This window comes from Neolamprologus multifasciatus, chromosome 15, assembly GCF_963576455.1.
Source record: "Neolamprologus multifasciatus chromosome 15, fNeoMul1.2, whole genome shotgun sequence".
NCBI classification, from domain to species: domain Eukaryota; kingdom Metazoa; phylum Chordata; class Actinopteri; order Cichliformes; family Cichlidae; genus Neolamprologus; species Neolamprologus multifasciatus.
The window spans coordinates 13,573,810-13,589,698 of record NC_140453.1 but is presented as its reverse complement, the minus strand read 5'-3'; the positions used below and the strand labels follow the sequence as shown (position 1 = coordinate 13,589,698).

At 40.3% G+C, this 15,889-nt stretch overlaps 1 protein-coding gene across 1 annotated transcript in view; it reads left to right on the top strand.

Moving 5' to 3' along the window:
- The window catches only part of LOC146501744 (glutamate receptor ionotropic, kainate 2-like), a 77,267-nt gene that overhangs the window by 45,447 nt on the left and 15,931 nt on the right, over positions 1-15,889 (top strand). The window contains 6 exon segments of the mRNA XM_085132510.1: positions 972-1,195; positions 4,582-4,666; positions 4,668-4,701; positions 5,653-5,870; positions 7,584-7,809; positions 11,069-11,319. Coding sequence (XP_084988636.1) covers positions 972-1,195; positions 4,582-4,666; positions 4,668-4,701; positions 5,653-5,870; positions 7,584-7,809; positions 11,069-11,319 — 1,038 coding nt within the window.

The window sequence follows — 15,889 nt, the reverse complement described above, 5'->3', positions numbered from 1 at the left end:
TGCATTTTTAAAATCCAGCAATAGACTATGTCATTATCACCAATGAGTTTAAAAATTATCAGGCAAGTCCTTTTGTTTGCCTTCATGCAGCCAAAGCAGGCTGGCTGCAGCCAAAGCTGTGATTGGTCAGCGCTAATCGAACTACAAATGAACTACAAATGGAAACCAGAAGCCTTTTAGCGCCAAAAATTGTGTCTCTCACTTATAGATTCTTTGTCCTCATATGCAAATATATCTGTGTTTACAGAGAAGCAATTTAGCAGTTGCTGGAGTTTAATTGACTTGCTTGATTTTCATTGTTTATTAGGGTTTATTTATTTATTGTGACCGTTTGTATTATTTATTACAGTTCTGCTTCCACACTGTGTATTACCATAGAAAGCTATCTGACAATTATGACATTTGGTGCTGTATAGGAAGCTTTTCTAAGCCTCAGATATATAGATGACTTCTTATGATGAAAAATTATAGCAAAAAGCCCTGAAATATTTCCCCCTGCTAAGATTGGTCGCTTGCTAGTTTGCAAAAGCAAACAGAATCTTCAAAAAATCTAGAAACTGTAAAAAAAAAATATATATATATATATACATTTTTACATCAAGCAATTATGCAAAAATACTACAGAGCAAGTGCTGAACTGTGCAGAAGGCTAATTTTCTATTCTGAGGCAACTTGAGGTTGATTTGTTGAAAATTAATCTAATCCTAAGATTGTTGCCCCTTATAAAAAAGGATCAGACATATAACCTGTAATTTCCAGACCAACTCAGCCTCCCACCTAATAATCTAGTCGAAGTAATGATCCTAGCTACGTTTTTTCCCTCATGTCATGTCTCTGCCTCCTGTACATATTGAGCAGAGCAGCTGCTGACAGGAATCAGATCTTAATTGAATTGGCTGGGATTTTTTTTTTCTACTGGTGAACAAACACCCATCCCCCTATTTGATGTCGCCGCTGTTTTCTCATTGCAGAAAGCAGACCTTGCAGTTGCTCCTCTGGCCATCACTTACGTCAGAGAGAAGGTCATCGACTTCTCCAAGCCCTTCATGACGCTGGGGATAAGTATCCTGTACCGCAAGCCCAACGGCACCAATCCTGGGGTCTTCTCCTTCCTCAACCCCCTCTCGCCTGATATCTGGATGTATATTCTGCTGGCTTGCTTGGGTGTCAGTTGTGTGCTGTTTGTCATAGCCAGGTAACATGTCAACCCCCCTGTTTGCTTCCGTTGCTTGACTTCACTCTCCCCCTCCTGCTTGCCTCTTTGACTAACATGCAGCAGTTGATGACTTCTGTGATATGAAGATGTGTGCTGAAACAAAAGGATATGAAATCTGCAGTAAACATATAAGAAAGGACCGTGGCAGCATTTTTGCCAACATTAGAATGTTTTGGAAAAGTTCACATTTTACCAAAATATAATTGCAATAATGGATTTAAACATGGTCCACATCCTACTATGGTCCTGATAAGTATAGAGCAATATTTCAGGCATATTTGCACAAGCATCAGCATCTGTAAAACCAGCAAACTGATATTTATTGTAAGAAATGTGCAGTAATCTAAGGTACACTGCTGATACCGTACAAATACATTTCCTACAATATTTTAATCGACCTATCCCCCGAAGAAAAAAGAACCCAGATGCATGACCAACGCATTATGATGTGTGTGTGGGCTTTTCTTCTTCTTCTTTGATCCTGAGAGGTTTTGGTTTAACACACATTTCATCAAATGTTACTGGCAAAATGATCACATGAGAGGAAAGCAGCAACTGTCACCTAAGTTAGTTCAGAATATGCAAATTAAACCCATAGTTATTTGCTCCCACATTTCTCCATGGTAAGTAAAAAGCATGCAATCCTATTGATATTCTTCTGGTTGCAATAAAAATGACCTTGAGATCTGATATTTCTAATTTTGCTTCTATGAAATTATAATGCGTATATCTGCATCATGCCATTTTTGCACACAATAGCAATACAGAGTCCTTCACTCTATGTGACAAAAATATCCAGCAAAGTTTAAATCTTAAGCACGGTGTTCTCTACAGCTTGCTGATCTGGTTCCCTCATAATTACAGTATTGATTGCGCGGCCACCGGATGATTGGCCGATCCTCCAAATGCAGAGTATATTATTTTCTTTCTCAAATATAGCAGGAGTTGTAAGCTTATGAAGTCCAAGTTTGCACAATAAAACACTAAACAGTACATCGTTGAACTGCATCCCACACGTTAACACACTTTTTTCTTTTTCCTAAATAAGCTATCGTATTTCAGGCTCCAGAGAAATACATATCACTCAGTGCATCCTCCCAGCTCTGTTTGCAGTTGAATTGATTTCTCCCTTTATTAACAAAACAAATGGTATTATTTCAGCTCGCAAAACCCTTTTTCATGGTAGAAAATGTCCACTTGCAAACAAGAATAGATTATATAAATTGTATTAAACCGTGTTTACATGAATTGCAGGCTATTGTAATTTTACATTCCAACTTCCAGATGTCTGTGATTTTTTTAAGACACCAAACACAACCTCTTCACTTGGCCTGAGACAAGAAAGGCAACAGATCTATAAAGCCGGGCAAAGTAATTGAATTGAACAGACAGCTAATGGAGGGCGCGCGTTTTGTGTTATTGTGGCCGGGGACAAGCGAAGGGGAAGAGGGACAGGAGTAGGGGAACGGAGAGGGAGAGAGAAGGAAAGCGTCTTTTTAGAATTCCGTGTGCAATTCGACATGTCCCCTGTGCTGGATGTGAGGAGGTGACCTTACGTCCTCGTGTTCCACATCCTCTTCCTCCTGCTGATCGGTGTGCAGAACACGGCCTGCAGGAATACGGGCCAGCTGCAGACAAAGGTCATACAGAGGAGCCATCAAACCTGGTACATACAGAATACACATGTAGACACTGGGAGAAACAAACACTGTCCAATCAAATCTGCACCAGCAACCTACATACATCTGTTGTGTTCTACGATCGGCTGCGGGCTACAGCGATTACGTGCATTGTCTGTGTACAAAAACATAACGAAATAATCAGAAAACATGTTTGACTTTGAGATGCAATCGGTGCAGCCAATGCAAATACCCAGTTGCTACCACATGAAAAACTTACCCACACAGACGTAAAGGCATATTTATGCGCCAGACGTTTGATGCACGCAGGCATAAGTGCATGCGACCACATAAAAACATGCAAGCGCGCTCACTGCATTCTGAACAGCTCCGCAAGGCCATTGTGTTGTTTCAGTTGCCTGTGATACCAAGGAGACAGAGCTCGTTGACATTCCAATAAATCAGGCATCCTGATGGTGTTGACATGAAGAATTATAGCGTGCCATCACAGCCATGTCCACACAGATGATTTTCACTGAATGGAAAATAGCTGTAAAGGAAGGGCATTGTGACAAAAATGTTGCCATGTTCCCAGTGCTTGTAAAATAAGAACAGTAATTAGCGTGCTCCAAATGGCACTCATATGTACAGACGGAAAGCAAATTGTAGGAAAACCAAAGTCTTTGGCTGTTACAGTGAGATATTTTTTTGGCACAGTTTGGGTCCCCTAAGAGCATATGGTCACTTTAAATCTATACAAATCTGTTCTGACACATATACAATATATGCTATATAAACACATTTATTCCCTTTCTGTGTCTAAGAGGCACAGCTGACAAATGGCATCACATGTTCACACAGTATAAAACCTTAAGACTCTGCCTACAGGCTTATTAGCATGCAGTATATCGGGGAAAGGCTTCTCAACACCATTACCTGTCAGGCCCCTCAACTCTGCATAAGCAATGTTCCCTCTATCAGCCACTTCAGCACAAACTCAATCAATTCCTGATGCTTAACACTAACCCAATCACCTTGTGCTAATGCCATGCCACTTTTGCTTAGGATAATAAATGAGAAATGTCCACAAGTGACCCGAAGACACTGACAATCAGCCAAGGCGGGCAGCGTGTTCAGCAGGAGGAGGTTCATGGGGGAAGCAAAACAATCTGGAGAAAAAAAAAATGAAGCGTGGGTTGCCGGGAAGAGAATGGTATAGGAGGATGTGAGGGGATGTGATGTGGGGGATTGCGAGAAAACGGGAAAAGGAGAGGAACAGAGATTGCTGTTGGGAAACCAGAAGAAAAAAAGGAGAGCACAAGTCCCACGTTGGGGTGTTAAAATAAAATGGTATCCGCAGAGTAACGATAATTGTAGCTGCTGGGGGAAACACTTAAAGGCTCCTGACTAAGTGAATTGAAATGAGCTCCAAAGATCATTACACACAGGGACATTATCACCAGTGACAGCGTTATTCCAGTCTATTGATCCATTCTTACAATAAACTGATACCACTTAAATATGCCAATAAGTCTCGGCAAAATCTCAGCAAAAGCTGAAACGATTTGCTTTCGTCTCCGCAGAAGCGCTGATCCACAAAACAGGTTTTCTACACATTCACACTCTTTCTTCCTGCTGATAATGTTTTGAGATTCATGTCTTATCAGCCATTTAATCTGTACCACTGAAAACACTGTTCTGTCCTTTTGTGCTGACATGTGTGTCTTTCTGCTCTTTCCCTTATAGGTTTAGTCCTTATGAGTGGTACAACCCGCATCCATGCAACCCTGACTCAGATGTAGTGGAAAACAATTTTACGCTGCTCAATAGTTTTCTGGTTTGGAGTTGGGGCACTCATGCAGCAAGGTAGTTGCCTCAGCCTGTGGCTACAGTTGCTTTGTGGAGCTGGAGCTCTCTACACCCCACTGTCCCTAAGGGTTGGGTTTGTTTTTTTTTTTAACTAAGCCAGAGGCAATAGAGAGAGACCTCTAAAAGACCACACAGAAATTAGAATAAATGTGCATATATTTTAAAATAAATGTAACAGACTTAGGCTCATGGGAGCATGGGCTAAACCCGAGTATGTAAACTAGGAACATGTTTCTAAAAACAACAGTTTTACAGCCTTTAGTCCACTTGAGTTAAATTAATGAGAGTGAGAGTGATTCTTGTATAAAATGCATAAAGCGATTCTGTTTGCGAACAGACGTGTTGTTGAGCTCATTAGCTGAAAAAGACTTAAAAATAACATTCACTTAAAAGTAAAGCTATGTTTGTTACTGTAGCAATGCCACTAATATCCGAGTGTCCTCTTCTCTTGCCTCTGGCCTATCAGTACCTAGAGATCAGTGGGGTGTGGAGTCAGGATGTGAGGTTACCTTGGGTACATGACTCTCTGGCCTAACCAGCCTGTTACCTCTCCACACAGTACTGCACCATCGATGTTGATGTGTTTAATTTGATATATGAGATTTATGCAAACACCTTGTTCTCTTTGAATGGCACTTTCCAGTAACTCTTGCATTATTTAAAGCACTCCCTTGTGACTGAGACGAGATAATTTCACTTGTTTGAGATCCAACAATCTGCTTGTTTCGAGAGCTCTCTCGAGTGATTTAATCTTGATGCGAGTGGCACATCTGCCTGCGCTGAGAACTTGATGAGTTCTCGAAACAAGCCCGTTTCTAAAGGCGTTAGTCCTCTCTGGTTTTTGCACGTTAAAAATAAACGTAATGAGAAGATTGGAATGATAATGACTTGTTGAAATGAATGCATCTTGCTGTTTAACTTTCATTCTTGCCGCCTCCTTCACCCCAGGGTCAGAGCTCATGCCCAAGGCCCTGTCGACTCGAATAGTGGGAGGCATCTGGTGGTTCTTCACCCTCATCATCATTTCCTCCTATACAGCCAATTTGGCTGCTTTTCTCACTGTGGAGAGGATGGAATCGCCCATAGATTCAGCCGATGACCTGGCCAAACAAACTAAAATTCCATATGGGGTGGTGGAGGACGGTGCCACAATGACATTCTTCAAGGTAGCTGGATCTACGACGATGTTTGTGCAGTGGCTCTGTGAATAATGTTATTTTCTCACACATCACATTTATAATCCTTTTAAGATTTCTCTCCTGGTTGATTTTCCAACACCTGTGTTTGCTGTGCAAATAGCAAACACTCCATGTGCAGTTAATTTGTCAGAAAAATGCAGAAGAGCAACTGGTGTTGAAAGTGCAGCCATTTTTTTAAAAGTAGTCAAAGTAATCCACTGAATATTGCACCTGCAAACATCATGCATGGGTTGCAATTGCAGAGAACAGTAGAGTTTATTATCTTCCTAAGAAGTAGTGCCACATTTATAACTGATTTGCTGGTGAAAATGCAGGAAAATCACTTTCCTAGCCATACAGTTTGTCGTTGCAAACATTTGTGACAGAATGGTCCGGAGGTCACTGAATTCAACTGTGGCAGTGTAATAGGATGTCACCTTTAGAAGCCTTTGTGAAATTTCTTTTCTCCTAGACATTCAGCATTCAACTGTAAGTGGCATTATTGCAAAGTGGAAGCACTCTGGAACCACAGCAACTCAGCCACAAAGTGTTAGACCACATAAAGTTACAGCTCGCAGAGTGCAAAGACGCATAGTGCTTAAAAGTTGCCAACACCCTGCTGACTCAGTAATGGCAGAGCTCCATACCTCCTGTGGCAATAACATCAGTACAGAAACTGTGTACCAGGAGCTTCTTGACATGGGTTTCCAAGGCTGAGCCATTGCAGTAGGTAACATGTAGTTGGCCCAGTCCTTGTGCCCATGTTGTACATATATCTGTTTTAAATTATAAATGCAACATTCATCAAAAAGATGTGACTGTTTCACAGCAAAAAAACATACAGTAATTCCCTAGTTGAAAGCGCCTGATGCAGCAGCATTAGGAAGTGTCTGGTAACAATAAATTAAACATAAACCAGATTATATGAATTGCCTCCAGTGAATCATTTGTGCAAAGCTAGGCAATTTCAATTTAGCATGAAGAGCCTCCACCATTAAAAAAAAAAACACTCTGAAAGGTACTTATATAATGTGAGAATGAAAAATACAAGCTATAAAAAACAGAGCTTGATTTATAACAAAAGAAAAGTCGTATTTATGGCTCATCTAAATCGCCAGGATTTAAACTTTGAGTTCTTTTCATCATAGAAATATTAATATCATCATTTCATCATATCGTTTTTCAGACATTAAAATGGACCTATGATGCTTTTCCTGAGTTTCTGTGACAGTGTTGGATGATCACTGTAACATGGCCAAAATTGTACACAAACAGCTAAAAAGCTCAAGGTTCATGCTTTGCTACAGACAGGGTTTTTTTTTTTATCTTGGACATGCGTAATGTCTCAGAGAAGAGATACTCTTGATGGTCATTTCAGGCACCCGGCTTCGAGCACAGCAGCCTCATCAATTTGCAGTCTTCTGTTTGTGACGGGAAGCCAATAAAAACCTTAAACAGAAGGTGGCCGTAAAGGGGGAGGACCATAAGAACTTAGCAGCTCCTCAAAGCCTCAGAAGAAAATAAATAGGGTTTATTTTTGAACTGTGAGTCATGCAAAGCTATTATAGTCTAGGAATAAGAAAAAATGTGCAGCTGAAAATGAACATAATAGGTCCCAAACACTGTGCAAACGATGATATGATATTTTCTCCTAATACTTCTTGGAGTCTCATTCAGATCCCACTCTCTGGTTACTTGCAGAAGACAAAAATCTCTACCTATGACAAGATGTGGGAGTTTATGAACAGCAGGAGGCAATCTGTGATGGTAAAGAACGTGGAGGAAGGCATCCAGCGTGTCCTTACCTCAGATTATGCCTTCCTCATGGAGTCCACTACCATTGAGTTTGTCACCCAGCGCAACTGCAACCTCACGCAGATTGGAGGCCTCATAGATTCCAGAGCCTACGGCGTGGGAACACCTATGGGTAAACGACCTCTGCATCCCTCTGTGTTATAAGCCACTCGGATTAAGTTTGCAGATACTGCAGATACTGTGTGACGCATTAAGGTGTGTTGTGGGAATGATGGAAAGCTTTGAAAAGGGAAAGGTTGATCTTTATCAGCGAGGTCACGGGTATAATGGTTAGACACAGTGAGGTGTAAAAGGTGTAGCTTAATGAAAAGTGAAATGCCTAGAAGGTTGAGTTTATGGATGAGGTTAAAATGGCTCACTGCTTCGGCAAGATCTTTCTATTCATGGTGATTTTCTCACAAGATTGTTTCAGAGGCAGGAATCGTGTATCAAACTCTCTTCACAAATACTTTTAATGGTCTGTTTTCATTTTATTTTATGTTCACGTAAGGCAACACTGTGAGTATCGGTTCAGTGCAATTCCCTTTGACTTACTTGACACCGGCATTAATTTCAGCACTAAACCACAACTAAAAAGCACTTCAGAGAGTATAAAACAAACTCTAGGAGCTTGTTTTCAGAAGCCGCTTTGACCCAGCTCCCATCAAAAATTTTGTATTCTGACATTTTATACCATCATTATCCAGGAATGAGGCAGATGAGCTAAAAGTATCACAAAAACAAGTACAATCATAAGAGGTTTGGTGCATTAAAAGCATTGTTTGCCAGGGTTAATCAATGCACAGCTCACAGCTCTAGCGTTCCCAAGGACCCTGACTGAAAGCTGTTGATGGTTCCCATTCAAGTGTCACAGAGGTTAGAGTGGTCCTGACGAGGCCACGGAGAACACTGCTACCAGCTGTAATGGTCACATTTATCATGAATGATATGAAGGCCATCAAAATACGGAGGATTAATTTTGGCCATCCGCATCTGGACCGGGCTGCCGCTGATGAGTATGGGGCGGTTATGAATCTGCAGGGATGCCGTGATTGCCGTGGCTATAACAAAGCTGAGGGGCTGCTGTGAAATATAGGCCCACTGTGGCTCCCTAAGTGCTGAAGTACTTAGACTGATGTCCTTGAAATGGACACATAGAGACTGGAGCATGGATCACTTCTTTTTTCTTTTTTATTCACACAGTAGTATACTTTATATTTTATATATCATATATAGATAGACAGATAGATAGACAGATGGATAGATATATAAAATAGGAACACACCACTTTAATTCAGCAATAAATGGTTCTACATTTATATAGAGATAAATATTCACTCTGAAGAATATTACTTCCCACTTTCTTCTTTCTGTCTAATCCTTGTATTATTTGCTCAGTATTAAAGAAATAAAGCCGATTATGCCCTGCAAAAAGATCTTGAGATCGGAATCTCGATGACTTTATTAGTTCAGAAGTAATTTTGGCAGAATATAAAAATTTGTATTTTCTTTTTTATTATTATTTTTGATGGTGGCCCTCTCCTTGTGTCCTTTTTCAAAACCATGTGAGCTCTTCAGCTATCATGTTAGCCACCGGCTCATACCTTTTGGCCTCCTGAACAATGTTTAGCAGCTTATTCCCTATAGGGCTTTTACAGCAATAAAGCAGAGCAAGACATAATAACATTTTAACCTTTTAGTGCTAGATGGTTTCCCAAATCACAAATGCTTCATCCACTGCTATCGACTTAAACTGTGATCGCATTAATACTTGAGGCCAGACAGTGTAGGAGTGATGGATGATCTCTGGTGTTGAACATCTGTCAGGTAGTTGTGTATGCACAGTGTGTCAAGCACGGCGCTTTTCCCATTCGCCCAGGCCCCGCTCTCCATATCCTCCTCTCTAAGGACCCATCCTATTAGCATTTATCCAAGGCCTGTTTTGTTAAGCCATCATTAATCATTTGAAATATGAGAGGAGCCTGAATCAGGGGACCCAGATACTAGAGAGATCTCTGATTTTTCAAATGAAGCAGGCATATGTTTCCCACATACATAGTCAATTGCATCTAAGGGGCTGTGCTTTACGCGCTTTGCATATCAACTGTACGAAATGCACGAAATATACCGTGTGTTGCAAGTCTGCTCTGGTTTATCATGTCAGTGTACTCATACGCTCAGCACGGGGAGAAAAACACGAGGTTACAAAATAAGAGAAGAAAAAAAAAACAGATGCTGCTCCAAAGTCAGTGGCATTGTGTAATTTTCAGTTTTCTAGTAATGTCTCTTTTGTTAGTCTAAACACAGAGATTTGGAGATGAAAGGATGATGGATGGCATTAGATTAATGATAGATGAGACAGAGGAAGACTCAACTAACGGGGCTGACAGGCAAAACTGTATGAGATCAACAAACAGCATGATGGTACTTGTTACCTGGAGCCTGACTCCGTTCGTTTCCTTTGGAGTTCTGGCACGAAATGTTCTCTTCCTTTTTAAAACCATTTCTATTATCCTTGAATTATTATTATTTTTTTTTTTTTAACATTTCTTTTGTTTCTTTTAAGTCACTCTTAATTTGCACACGAGCCAAATGCCTGAAATGAATATGTGCACCCAGGCTTCATTATGCATGAGTCCCATAATCGCATAAATACACTAACAAGCTCTTAAAGCAGTGAAAAACATGAAACATGAACGCTCACAGTAAGAATTAATCTTTCTTGGCCGGTTGAAGCAAAGTGTGTGTGCGCTGCTCCTGGATCAACCCAGCCGTGTGTTGTGTCGCACACGCTGTGGATGGGAGAGGAACATGACCCCACTCGGCTACCCTGCGACGATTATTCCCGCTTTGATCAGGCCAGCGCCCGCTGCGCCTTAATGCCTCGTCGCTAATTCTGGCGCCTTCCCACTTTCTGTGGATTTGAGTTTGCTCAACATGCATCAAAAAAAACAGCAATGCAGAAACCCTATCATCAATATACACATATAATCCCAAACACATATGTACCCCTCACTGGGCTCCTCTGTTCATCGGGACTATTTCTGTCATATGAAAGCGTGTGCAAACAGCAGCTAAATTGTGAGAATCGACAGCAGCTCTGCTTCCCCAAGCCAAGTTATTGTTGCCAACTCCCTGTGCATTATAATAAACACACTGCAGAGAGGAGTGAGAATTTTGGAATAGCTCTGTGAATATGGGGGATTAGTGAGATTTGAAGAAGGACTTACAAAAAAACTCTCTCTAAGCGGCTAACAATAACATGACAGGTTATATGATCACATGCAAGCCTGAATGTGTTTCTTACACCCACTAACACAACAATGACGATCCTAGGCACATGAGTATTATCTGTGTTTCCCAGTTTCACGATACGCTTTTTGCATTCGCAGGATCTCCATACAGAGACAAGATCACGATAGCTATTCTGCAGCTGCAAGAGGAAGGCAAGCTGCACATGATGAAGGAGAAGTGGTGGAGAGGCAACGGGTGTCCCGAGGAGGAGAGCAAAGAGGCCAGCGCTCTGGGAGTACAGAACATCGGTGGGATCTTCATCGTGCTGGCTGCGGGACTTGTGCTGTCAGTGTTTGTGGCTGTGGGGGAGGTCCTTTACAAGTCTAAGCAGAACGCCCAGCTGGAAAAGGTACAGGCGCTATTAGAGAAGAGATTTTAGGCTTCTGCTGTAGCGTGTTTGTGTCAAGGTATGGCTGTGTGGCAGGCAGGATGGGGATCTAAATGAAGGACTCGGAGTCATAAGTGATCTCAAAACACAGTCTTAATGCTGGTAATTCACAAAGAAAGAGAAGAAGATCCAAATCTCATGGAACACAGAGCCAAGGAAACGCACAAGCATGAGGGGTGACGCAAAAACGAACAGAGGGAGGCTCAGATAATATCAACATACACCAGAAGAATAGAAATGGGGAACGGGTGAAAACAGAGCTGAGGACAACTAACATGACTAACACTTAAAAGGAAGTAAAACTGAAAACTAGAGCACATGAGACAAAAGATTAACGAATTAAAAACAGGAGGTAACACATACAGAAACACAAGGGAGGCAGGAATACACAGTGACTCAGAATTAAATACGACCCAAATAATAACCACGAACAGAAGTAGATAGGAAACTAAAACCTGAGAATCTAAATATAAAGAAAAAATGAAGAAAAATACAAAACCAAAATTCAAAAGCGGTCTACCTCTCTTTTAGGAATCAAACTGTAAAAACAAGACACCAAACCCAAGAGACATCAAATGAAAGTGAAATGAAAATTTGTCTTATAGCCCTGAAGTGCATTTTTACAGACCAAGCTTGTTTTTATTTTAACAATTTGCTGCTTAAATTGCTTTTCACTCTTCATAATGGCTATATACCTGTGGTTTGGAAACAGAATCCCCCAGTGCTTTAACCTGTTGTGAGTTTTTAGCAGTCAATATTTGCTAAACCAAGCAGCATTTTCCGAAGCTAACTTCTGTCTATGCATGGATAATTTTCTTGCTGATTTTAAACAGGGGAAAATGTTTCACTTGTTTGTTGTTTTTCTAGTCATATATTATATTGAATCATCATTTCAATAAATTAACAATTACAGCAGCTCCTTCATCACAAACACCAGCATAATAGTATTATACAAATAGTCGCACGAGATGACATCTATTTTAATTCCCCATGTATACATAGAGTGCACTGTATCCACAGCTTCTTTATCCCCCTGGTTACGTTTTCTGAATATTTTTCAGGCTGTTCTGTTTGTGCTCTATTTCGTACTGAGCGCACATGATTCATCGCACAGTGTGGAGTATGTATTTTAGTGCACTTTAACTCGTGCAGTGATGTTTCCCAATAATTGTGAGAGTCCTCTTGATAGCGTCTGTTAATTATTTACGTCTATAGAATTAGCACAGCGCAGCAGCGTGTTACTTTATTGCAACAGTAATTAGTTCTTCTTTGCTTTTTTTAAGGGCTGCAAAAGTTTCACAGCACATCCTTAGCTATCATTAATCAAGAGCTGCAAGGACTGGGTCACAATATTCAGATAATTTGCAAATGCCAAAGTCTCTAGGCTGACAAGGTGCTAGTAATTTGCATGCTGACAGCAAGCCTCTCCTTTTTTTTTACTCCCTGCCAGAGTCCTCACACCCTAACATCACGAGTTTTTTTCTCTCTCTTTTTTTTTAAACCCTCCTTCTCATTGTTTTTTCAAAATTTATTTTCTGTTATCCTTCTTGCCTGTCTGCTTTTGTAATCAGTCTTCCCTTCAGACTCTAGAAAATATTTCATTCATATGGCAGACAAATATATGTAAAAAATGTTGCAAAAAAAAAACACACCCTAAGCCACCTACAGATATCCATCTCACACACCTACCACAATACACAAACAGAAAAATAATAGCTTCATACTTTAATGCCCCCCTCCTCTTTTTATCTTCTCCCCTCCCTACACTCTTTGAATTTGAATTACATTTTGCATAATCAGAAAAGGAATGTATGAGAATTTGACTTGGCAAAGTTGGTGCCCGGGCATATTGACATTTTATAGGATTTTACACCACATACATAATGCAGGGACAACAGAAGCTCACATTACACAAGTTGCATAAGACTGTGATGTTTTAAAGTGGGTAGCAGTATATTTGGATTTAATCTGCCGAAGTGGACGCTTTGTCCTTTATGCTGTCTCTTTAGGTTTTTCACTTCATGCCAAATTACAAGTGTTTAATGTTTTCTCCCAGAATCCCGTTCTTGGCAGGGTGCAAATGGCTGTGAAACACTATTTAGACGTTTGTGTGACAGTGACGATTTAAAGGGGGAATCTAGGACATATCAAACCCTTTAAATGAAGCCTTGTTTTCCCAAAATATTCTGTCGAAAAAGCAGATGAATAGATGCTTCATGTTCTGTTGCGCAGTTACACGATATCAACTGACTCAATGGTTTATTTTATCGCATGTACACATAAAATAAAACTGAACACGTTGACCTTTGTTTTTCCAGAATAGTACCACAAGATCCTTTTTTATTATTTATTTATATCCTTACAAATTATGTTACAGTACTGTGCAACAGTCATGAGTTCCCCCTTATTTTATATAGTTTGCTTCTAAGAAGCCAGACTTTCATGTGGCTTCCAAGTAATCTTGAACAACAGCACTCTGGGCTTTCTGAAGGTCTTTCAAGTTTTTCTTTCGACAGTGGTTGCTTTTTCACTTAACACTGACTTATGAATCCTACAAGCAGAAAAGAGGCACCTAACCAGTGTTGTGTCTACATATAACAGATAACTTAGCAAAGAACCAAATTTAAATTGCATCGTTAGGCACTTTGGCATTTCTATAGTTGAAATTATGAAAAATACAAAACGTAACACAGTCTGACAGGCATAAAAATAGTATTTTTGCACCACGAGGTTATTCCCAAAGAACTGTTAGCTGAAAACTTGGCATATCAAAGGAAGGTCCAAAGGAAACAGGACAAAATCTACACCAGTACCTAAGAGATGTATGTGGCACTAAATCCTCATCAGAAATGGTCACAGTAAATGGGCAGCTGTCAAGAAGCCATTCTTAAAGAAGAAAAACAAGGAGAAAAGGTTGAGGTTTGCCAAATTACACACAAATGTGACTGAAAATCAGTGGCAACGGGTCTTACAGAGTGATGAATACAAATTTGAAATTTTTGGTTCAGACATCAGTAGGTAGAGAGAGAACAATAACAGTCTACACAGTGAAAAAGAATGTCCTTTAAGAGGCTGTACATGAAGACTGCATAAAGAAATTACAAAACAGCTTGCCTAAGAGAGTTCAGGCTGTGTGAAGAATAACGGTGATCATACCAAATATTGACTTTCACATTTTTCAATAAATCACCGCACCTATTTCCCATTTTCGTAGCAAACTTTGAAGAAATGATGGGCAGCTTGAGACTTTTGCGCAGTACCGTTCATACATATGCTTGTCGTAAAACCAACGTAAAGCCAATAAATACAAAAGAAAGAGGAGAAACTGTTCAGTTTGGCTAATTTTTTCAAGCTTAAAATAATGTAGAGAAGCCCAGCAATCCCCTTTGAGGTATGTGGTGACAGTGGGAAGGAAAAAAAGAGAAAAGATGAACAATGAGAAACAACCAATAATAACAATTGTCCGGTTGGTGGTTAGTAACCCAGATCCAAAATTTGAAGCCAGATGACAGATGGCGAAGGATACAGAGACAGAGAGGAGAGCGGGGAAACTACTAGGGCAAAAGACACACAGTTTGATCACACACAGTTGTCATCTATATGCATGGGAGTTAAAGTGAAAGGAGGAGTTCAGTAGATGATGGAAGAGCAGCCTGGGGTCTGCAGCAGCATAACTAATGCGAGGGTCACCTGACCCAACCCACCTATAAGCTTTATCAAGGAGGACCTGTTTTTTTAATCGTGTAAAAAGGCTGTGTGACTTTGAACTCAAACTGAAAGCTGGTTTTACATCTGAAGGTTCCGACCTCCTGCTGTACTTTTGGAACCACAAGTAAGAAAAAGCGCAGAAAGGAAACGTATTGTACAGCATATAAAAAAGTATTTTCATGTTACACAATATATTAAGGTGAGAGGATGCGCATGGTAAAACAGTGAAATTGAATTTATGTAGAAATCGACTGATTCTGGTAGAATTAAAGTCACTAAATTTAGAATATCCCAGTGATGGTGCCACCTGGTGGTGAAAAAAGGACACTGGCAATTACCCAAGAATACTGAAATGTAATGGACAGGTCCATTACAAAAACATGAGTGGAAAATAAAAAACAACAACAATACCTTGGAGATACTCAGAAAGGACCCCATGCTACCATTAAGAAGACACTGGTTAAAAGAGAATATGCGGCACAAAGACCATCACCAGCCCTCCCTCATTAAACAACGCTGTAGGTCATTTGTGCAAGCTGTTAAAATGACCTGCAGCTGCACTTTAAAGTTAACTAACCTCTGTCGCCCATGTAAATAAATGCATGTAAATGTGCACTGGGTCTATCAGCGTTTTGCCACACCAGGTTTACGCTCAAGTCTCCTGGCTAAAAGCCAGCGGTTTCATTGTGCCAAAACCACTCTGCCCGCCTCCTAATGCAAATACCTTTCCCTCTCTTTTAGACAGTAAGAACAAATGATCCAGTATGACTGTATATCTCAAGAATGGGTTGAACTTTTTTTTTTCCTTCTTCTTTTCTATTTC